This window comes from Marmota flaviventris, chromosome 3, assembly GCF_047511675.1.
Source record: "Marmota flaviventris isolate mMarFla1 chromosome 3, mMarFla1.hap1, whole genome shotgun sequence".
NCBI lineage: Eukaryota > Metazoa > Chordata > Mammalia > Rodentia > Sciuridae > Marmota > Marmota flaviventris.
The window spans coordinates 62,651,458-62,660,209 of record NC_092500.1 but is presented as its reverse complement, the minus strand read 5'-3'; the positions used below and the strand labels follow the sequence as shown (position 1 = coordinate 62,660,209).

Here is an 8,752-nt window from a genome sequence, read left to right as displayed (position 1 = left end):
AGGTGGCGCGATCTTTCCTCAGTGAAAATGAAGAACCAGGGGCTGTCCTTCCATCTTGGGACCCCGGAAGGTATACCTTGTACCTGAGACCCTTGTCTTTTCCCACATCAAATCAAGGGGAAGGATTCCCCTCTCAAGGCTTCTGCCCAGTTTCCGTGTTTCCTTCACCCAGAGGCAGCTGGTGAAGTGGTGGGGGATGCAGGAGGGCAGACAGGAGGGGAGGGAGAAGGATTCTCCAAGCCTGGAAAGAAGGAAAGTGCCAAGGACCTAACACCAAATTTATCACTTTTTAAAAACAAGAGATTTTCCCCAAAAGTGAAGAAATAAGAAACAGATCCAGTGTCCATGCATTGTCAAACTGCAGTTGTGGGTCCAGGATGCCTCCTCCTCTCAGACCTGTTGTGGGGGAAGGGGCAGAAAGGGAAGGTGACTGAGGGGCCAGAGGGTCATCTTGTCCCCTCTGGCCCACCCAACCATCTACTTCTCAGGAAGCTAGCTCTGGTGTCACAAGTCTCGGTCCCTTGCCAAAAGGTTGTCTCAGCAATGCCTCTACATTCAGGTAGGGCCGCTGTCCACTCAGTGTGGGCAGGTGGCAGTCTCTATTTGGATTCCAAATGCCCTTGATGAAAAAAAATCTGTGATCCACTTTTATTACCTGTTCCAGGAGCCAAAAGTCCAACACAAAGTCTAACCTCAATCCCTCCTGTTTCAGCTCAGTCCCATTTCTCTTCATTTGTCTGTCAGAGGAGATGTAACTCCTTTGCCCTAAAGGCTAACTTTTCGGCGACAGAAGCTGGTCCTTTGCTTCCCCTTTCTCTGATTCCAGATATTAGCCTCTTGCCCTTATGTACATAGCCTGTTCTCCTGGAGGCCTGGTGGCCCAGCCCTGGGCTCTTACCGAGTTGGCTCCCTGGGAATCCAATGGTGGTATATGGGTGCTGGGTTTCTCACTGCAACGCTCCTGAGTTTTAGGGATGGGTTCTGCAGGCTCTAAAGAGGGAAAATGGGAGGTGGGAGGTGAGGTAGCATTTATGAAGGCCTTGGAGAGAAGGGACTGCTTCTGCTCACTGCATCCTCTGGCCCAGTGATCCCTGAAAGGGGCCCAAGACTAAGCTGGGAACAAACTGGAAAGACCAAAAAGGGGTTTCTCTAATCACAATTACTGCTCTAGGCTCACTATCTATCTATTTATTTATTTTTAGACAAGGTCTTGCTAAGTTGCTGAGGCCAGCTTTGAACTTGCCTGTCTCAGCTTCCCAAATTGCTGGGATTACAGGCGTGCACCATGGAACCCTACTCTGTACCCCAACTGTTAAAAACATTTTTTAGAGTTTGTTTTTTCAATTTCTGAGAGTAGATTTAAAAAAAAAAGGCAAAACAAAAAACCAGTGAACCCGGTGGTGCTTGTCTGCGATCCCCAGCAACTGGCGAAGCTGAGGCAGCAATTTAGGGAGGCGCCAGCAACTTAGTAAGAACCTGTCTCAAAAAAATAAATAAACAAATAAAAAATAAAAAAGGGCTGGGGATATAACTTAGTGGTAAAGTGCCCCTTAGCTGAATCCCAGTTACCCCCCCATCCAAAAAAAAAAAAAAAAAGTTGGGATAAAAGCTTAAGATGTAGCTAAAGCTGACCTGAACTGATATGAGGCTATTTTTAGTCTTTATGTATCCCAATTAGTAAGACTATACTTTGGATTATAGGATATTGATGTTTGATTATAGTGTATTATATAACATACAGTATATACACACACACACACACACACACATTGTATCACTTTCACAAAATTGGAAAACTTCTGAATTCTGGGAATTCATGTGGGATAAGGGACTGTGGACATGGATTAACACCACTGCCACCAGATGCCATTTACTGCAGGCTTTGTATGTGTCAGGTGCTAAGCTAAGAATCAGACTCATTTCAATATTCACAAACAACCCAATGAAATAGGCACTGTCATTATCACATTATCATTTTACGGACTGAGGTTGAGTTGCTCAAAGCCTCTTAGCTGTAAAGTGGCAAGTGGCAGAGCCAGGATTCTAGCCTGCGAGTGGTGTTCCCATTGTGTGGGTTCTCCCGTCCTGCCACAACAGGGACCTCTGGGGTCCAAGTTGGAAGGGCTCAGTCATATGGTAAGGAAAGGTGAGGATTCAAATATGTGCAATGTGTGGACAGACAGACATCCATGGGTCGATTTTGGCTAGGTGAGAGCCCTCCCAGGCACCAACTCTTTCCCTTCCCCCAGTGGATAAGGTGTGCCTCTTGCAGGGCTGGGGGACAGGATGCCTGGGGCCCTCCCTGGCCTGCGCACGTACTTTGTGCTGTCCCAGAGGTGCCCAGGCGTGGCTCTGCTCCTGTGTCTGTGATCCCAGGTGGGCAGGTCTCCTGGGTCCCTGTGCTCTCAGTGGCTCCCTCAGGCTCGTCTCCTTGCTTCTGTTGCCCCAGGTGATGTTCAACCATCGTCTGGAGCTCTGGGGGCACACAGGAAGGGAGGTAGCATTAGACATACTGCCCAGAAACTCCCCTGTGGCCCCCAATCCAACAGCCCCACTCACGGACTGGTGACACATGGCTGGGTGTTTGACTTTCCCATTCCCTGAGATCTGAACAAGGAGGGACATTAGTTGGGCAACAGGGAGAAATACAAGCTAGAACACAGAAAGCCTTCTTCCAAAGGGAAGGGAGGCGCAGGGGAAGAGTCTTTAAGGATACCAGACAGATACTCCTAGCTTGCTGGGCTGTCTGGTCTCCCCTGGGGCAGGAGAAAAGACTCAATTTGGATTCAGGAAATAATTTAAGTACCTTCTTTGTGCTGTGCACTATGCTGATGAGTTCACATATATTATTTATCTGCCATACTGAGGTGGCATTCAGAGCTGGGTAGGTTAAGCAGTTTCTCTAAGGTCACTTGCTAGATGGTGGCAGAGCAAGGGTCTGGGCCCAGGACACCTAGCAATAGCTCCAATCTAATTAAAGTAGATTCAGTGTCCTCTCAAGCGCTCCTTCCAAAGGGTCATTGAGTCTGCTCCCGGGTTTCAGGCATAGAGGGGCAAAGAGAGATGGAAGGGTCTGCCGAACCTTTCATTGTGGGTGTGGTCCTTGTCGTCTTCTTTCGTTGTCGTGGAGACATTGACAAAGTGGACTATGAAGGACACAGAGCACAGATGGGGGTCAGCGCTTCCCACCCACCCCCCTGCCTTACCGGCTAGGTATGGGCTTCAGAAAGGGCAGGGGGTGTTGGGGGAAGAAATTTCCTGCTTCCCAGCTGTTTCTACCATGGTGAGTAAGACACAGTGTGTGTGTGTGTGTGTGTGTGTGTGTGTGTGTGTGTGTGTGTGTGCAGGGGCATGGGTTCGGGTCCACTTGAGCACTTTTGGGGGACTGCAGGGAAGAGAGAGTCAAAGATTCTGTAGTGTTTTTTTTTTGTTTGTTTGTTTGTTTTTCAGGGCTGGGGCTTGAATTCAGGGTTTTGCACATGCCAGGCAAGCACTCCACCACTGAGCTACCTCCCAAGCAAGATCTAGAGTATTAGGGTTTGGAGGAAGAATCCCCTAATGCCTCTGTAGGTTCTTTGGGCTGGGCTTAGTAGGCAGGGCCAGCTCACCTTGAGAAGTGGGTTGGGGATCCGGTCTTCATCTACCTCTGAGAGGAACAAGGGGAAGGAAAAGGTGATATGGACAGGAAATCCAGGGGACCCTGAAGATCTGACATCTAAGGGGAAAGGACTCTGAAATCACCCCCTTCCTGATCTGCCCCCCGGAAGCTGGTCTGCTCCCTCTAGCTCCCCTTCTGCTCTTCTGGCTGGCTCTGTTCTGTGTATCTAGTCCTATCCTTGACTCTGTGGCCCATCTGTGCCTACATCCTTGCCCAGCCCTTGAGGTTCCTGAAGGCAGAATTTGTGGTCTTCTTGCTTTGTCTCTCCCTCTGAAGTATCCATGTCTCTTTCTTCCAACTGTTCCCCCACCCCAAGGCCTGAATTGAGCCCTGCATGGGAAGGCACATCTGTAGAGAACAGTGGCTTTGTTCTGTGTAGGCTCCACGATAGTGCAATCATTTTGACGGGTGGAGGGAAAGTGGAGACCCCAGCATCATGAATTCTAGGCTGGCTCATTAGCCTGGCCACCATTTCTTCAGTCCTTTGTCAGGCTCCCCTGACATTCTTTGAGACCTTGTTCTCTCCCCAGACCTTGATGGGGACACTGGTGGCCAGAATCCCAGCTGCTCCCTGACTGTTTCTAACCTTCCCCTTCCCCTCTGGGGGCCATGAAGATAGCTGATGGAGGCGGGTCCTCCCCCTCACAGCTGTCACTGCCTCTGGGGGTGGGGGCAGCACATCTCAGTTGCTGGAGAAACCTGGAAAACTGTTGCCGCAGCAACCAGCACTCAGTTGACCATCCCAATTCCTGAGGGGCTTGGGAACCAGGTGGTCCCCCTCTCCTTCCTTGCACTGCTCCAGAAAAGGATATTCTGCTTGTCCAGCTACCACTTCCCTTCCTTAGGACAAGGAGATCCCTGACTCCTCACATCTGCCTTCTGCCTAGCACCCATCTGCTCTCACCAGAACCCTGCTGTCTGCGGTGGCCCCTAGTTCCTTCAGTGACCCATCCTTGGTTTACCTGGGGATGACTGGTCACTGGTCAGCACAAGGGTGGCTGGGGTGGGGCGGCGCCTCCGAATCTGGGGGAAGGTGGGAGAGAAGGAAGAGGTCAAATGCACATGGAAGTATTAAGCCTCATTCAAAGCCACTGAGAAACATAGTGGAGGCCAGTTCACTTAACCTACCTCAAAAAGTGCCATGTTATACTGACCCACTATTGTAGGGCAGACATCCTTGGATCCATCCCCCTCCTCTGGGGAGAACTACTCTTGACAACCCAAAAGACCACCTCTGCTCCCTACAAGACCCCCAGCCCCCTGTTCTCTCTCTCTCTCTCCCCCTAGTCCTGCCCCAGCTCAGCAGCTTTATCTCTCTAACGCATCGATCTTGGCCTGCTGTCCTTCCGTCCGTCCTGGATCAATGGTCAGAAATAACCTGAGAGGGCATAGGGCTTTCCCTCAGCCTCCCATCCTATCCCTCAAGCAGATATTAACTGTTTGGGGGCCAGCACCTGCAGGGAACATGCCTCAAGCCAGCGCAGTCGGGGAGATTAGTTCCAGGAGGGATGGTATGAATGTGCAAGTCCCCTGGCCGTGGAATCCTATATAGGACCCTTGTCAAGGCTTAGAGGTTAGCTAAAAAATCTTGTCCCGGGTTCAAGGTCCCATTCTAAGATATAAACATATAAAGCTGATTGACTGTTGAGGCTCTGAGTTCCCCTCAACCCCCAACCACACCACCCGCTGCTGTACTTTTGTCCTGCAGTCAATAAAGTTGATTGTTGTTGAAGTCAGTCCGAGGACTCCTGGGATGTGTAGTTTTTCTCCTTCTTGGGATGCTTTAGAGGGTTGGAAGAGAGTGAAACAATGGGGTAGCAGAGGGCAGAAAAGGCTACTGGGGTTAAGAAAGGGGCTAAAATTACGCAGGGCTCAGAGGATGAGGGTGAGGATGAATGACCAAGCCCCTATCTTTGTGCGTCCATTATTCAGTATCATTACCTCTGGCAGTGAAGGCTGGGGTGGTAGACCAGTGCCCTTCTCTGTGTCTAGAAAGTGGGTACCAGCTACAGCAAGAGGGACTGTTTAGCCTGAGAAGGGGACTCTCCCCAAAGAAAAGGTAGCAGCACAGAATGACGGTCTGTGGGGGAAAGGCATCATTCCACGAGAACATAGTAGCATCTGTTTTTAGTGACATTTCAAGGTCCCTGGCAGCCTGAGTCCTGTGTGTGTGTGTGTGTGTGTGTGTGTATGTGTGTGTGTGTATATACACATGCACAAACATTAACTGTGAGTTGTCTCTGGCTGTTTCTGGTGTGGTGGGTGGAAGACAGGCTACCTGACATTCATGTCTGACAGGTGCTTCATGGACGCGCTGGGTGGAGACCATACCTTTACTAGGAGAGGACTCCTCAATTTCTTTCCTGTCCTGGGGTTGGGGAGTGGTGGAACAGACAGGGAGCTCAAGGTGACTTTAAGTAAAAAAAATGGCCTTTGAAAGGACAGCAGGGCTTTGTGATCTTGGATGGGTCCCTTTACTTAACCTATTTCCTTGCCTTGGATAAGATTTTGAGGCACTCAGAGACCTTGAGAACTTTGATATCTTTGAGAACTTTGAACGGCAGGAGGGAGGAAAGTCAGACTTCTGAAGGCACCTCCCAGGCACCTGAACTATTAGGAAACGAGTAGATGGCCACTTTTGTTTTTTGTACCTATCTCAAATCCTAGCTACCAACAGTACGTGTGACTTCCCCTTATTTATTTTCAAACCCATCATGCCAAAGTTCTGGTCGTTTGGGGCACTTTTCCACCCCCTCCTCCTGGTACTTCATCCTCCTTAACTCAGAACTCCCAACTCCTTTCACCCTCCCTTTGGGTCTGGGCTAGGCTCTCCTGTCCCCTCTGGATCTTTTTGCCTCCGCACTTGGTAACACAGCAGGAGGGGCTGAGCCGGGTCTGCAGGTAGAATTTTAGGGCTGAGGAAACACAGATTTCTGAAGACTAGAGAAAAGCAGACCTAAGTCTCAGCTCTTCTTTTCCCTCTGGCTTCTTTGGACTGCCTGGTGTTCCTCCCTTGCCCCCTAAGTCCCCAAACCAGTGGGCCTGCCCCCCCCCCCCACTACTACACCTGCCTCCTCCAACACCAAACAGGAGCAGGTGTTGGGCCTGTCTGTCTGGTGGGAGGTGGTGCTGTGTGGACTGCCCCCCCCCCACCTGCCCACACTCCTGGGACTCTTTCCTGGATTAGGAGGTATTTTAGCAAGTCCCTTGTCTCTGGGCAGAAAAGCCTATTTCCTGACCACAGGGGAATGCTCCCCATGCTGGTGGTTCCTCATTCCCCACATCCTCAGGTCTGTAAGGTCTCACCACAGTCCCTCCTGCAGTCACACTTTAGAGGTCTGCAGAGGGGCTCACCTTGGCCAGGGAGGAGGGCACCTACTGCACCCCACCTTTGGGAAGCTAGTTATAAAGAGGTACCCGCCTTTCCCTTCACATCTGGACCTTATTTTACCCAACAGCTGGGGCAGCAACAAAACTACTCTCTCCTGCAGGTCCCAAGGGGTCCCCAAGTTTTTCAGTAGGGGGCCTAGCGAGAACCTGGCAGTTGGCTGGGGCAGAGCATTGACCTTGTGGGAACTGGATAGTCTTAGGAATGGGGAGGTCTGTGTGAATGCACAGAGAACACAAAAGGAGATGGAGCCATGGGCAAATACGCAAATATTTGGCCACCCACGGCAGGTAGTAGCCCTCTCCACACACACCCGCCCGCTCTCCCCGAGACACCACTCACACACTGCCGCCTCTGCCTGGCTGCGTGAGCTAAAAATAGCCCAGGCCAGGAGGCTGGGCCAGGGCCCTGGTCTCCCACCCTTGAGCCAAGGCCCGCACAGTGCCTCGCGGATGGCTCAGCTTGGACCCCCGGTCCCTAGGCGGCACCACCTTTGGCCCACAGTGTCACTCCCTCTACACTAGCCCCGCTGCCAAGGGCAGGAGTTGGGAATTAGGACCCACGTGTCAAACCTCGCAGAAGGGAGCCTCAAGTCTGCGGACCTCCCAGCCCTGTCCCCTAAGCCCCCGGCCCGCTGGGTGACCTCAGCCCCTTCCCGTTAGCACTCTCCGGAGCTCCAGTTGGGAGGAGGCAGAGAGAGCGGCTCCTCCTTCCCCAACTCCCACAGTACCAGGCTCCCTCCATTACCGACCCCCGCCCTGCCCTCCCTCCCCGCTGCTGTGGGCACCCTGGGCGCCGCCACCCAGCTCAGGAACTCCGGCGGGAGCTGCCTGGGTGGGGGACGTGAGCTTGCCGAAGGGGGGAGGGGTCGCGTCCTCGGGCAGGCCCCCTCCCCCAGGGCTGGGGAGGAAGGGAGCCACACTCTGGGGGACCGACAGCGCCTGGACGCGCTCGTCCTTCGCTCCTGCTCAGAGAAGCCCTGATGGGCGACGTGGCTCCGACGGTGGGGGAGGGGGCAGGAGACCCCCAAACTGAGCGCGTTCACCCTCCTAAGGGCGCACGGCCGCGAGGACGAGGCGGGGGCCCCGGGTCCCCTCAGGGCACGGGGTCCCTGTCCTTGGCCGCGAGCCCCCCTGCAGCCCCGCCCTGCTCCGCACCTGCTCCGCCGCCTCGGGGTCCAGGTGCGGCTCCAGCAGCGGGACCGTGAACTGGATCTTCCGGGGACTGTGGTCCTGCTCCATGGCTGGGGCGGCGGCCGCTGGCCCGCGCCGCGGGAGGGGGGACGGCGGCGGGACTCGGGCTGGGGCGGGCAGCTCCCTCTCCGCTGCGCTCCGGCCCCGGCCCCAGCCCGGCGCGCTCGGCTCCGGCTCCCGGCTCAGCGCTCCCCGCTCGCCGCCCCGGGGACTCGGTGGCCGCCGATTGGCTCCGCACCCGCCCCTCCCGGCCCCCTCCCCTCCCCCAGCCCGGAGCCTTAACCCCGTCGTGGCTGCGCCAGCGGCTGCAGGGGTCACCGCCTCCGGGCGAGCGAGCCACTCCGTGGCCCGGTCACTGTCCTGGGCGACAGACAGCCGGGGCGGATACCCAGGTATCTTCGGAGTTCAGAGCAGGCAGTGGGTGTTGGGAGCCGTTACCAAGAACTTTTTCAAGCTGGGGCAGGTTTGAGGGTCTGGGAAAGTGGAGAGGCGCGGCGGGGAGGGGAGGCTGCA

At 54.0% G+C, this 8,752-nt stretch overlaps 1 protein-coding gene across 1 annotated transcript; it reads right to left on the bottom strand.

The window, feature by feature from the left end:
• Positions 1–272: 272 nt before the first annotated feature.
• Positions 273–8,419, bottom strand: Ppp1r1a (protein phosphatase 1 regulatory inhibitor subunit 1A). The gene is made up of 7 exons (XM_027950075.2): positions 8,204–8,419; positions 4,621–4,681; positions 3,609–3,646; positions 3,083–3,146; positions 2,320–2,475; positions 899–990; positions 273–396 (listed from the first exon to the last, which is right to left on the bottom strand). The coding sequence occupies exons 1-7, from the start codon at positions 8,285–8,287 to the stop codon at positions 391–393; spliced, it is 501 nt and encodes a 166-aa protein (XP_027805876.1). The 5' UTR covers positions 8,288–8,419; the 3' UTR covers positions 273–390.
• Positions 8,420–8,752: the final 333 nt, after the last annotated feature.

What these genes read in the sequence shown, in the direction of transcription:
- Ppp1r1a (XM_027950075.2), bottom strand. Translation starts at nt 8,287, where the DNA reads ATGGAGCAGGACCACAGTCCCCGGAAGATCCAGTTCACGGTCCCGCTG. An exon ending in TCCCCAACCCACTTCTCAAG is followed by an intron (nt 3,147 to 3,608) that starts GTGAGCTGGCCC and finishes TGTCCTTCATAG; the next exon opens with TCCACTTTGTCAATGTCTCC. An exon ending in GACCACACCCACAATGAAAG is followed by an intron (nt 2,476 to 3,082) that starts GTTCGGCAGACC and finishes GTGTGCCCCCAG; the next exon opens with AGCTCCAGACGATGGTTGAA.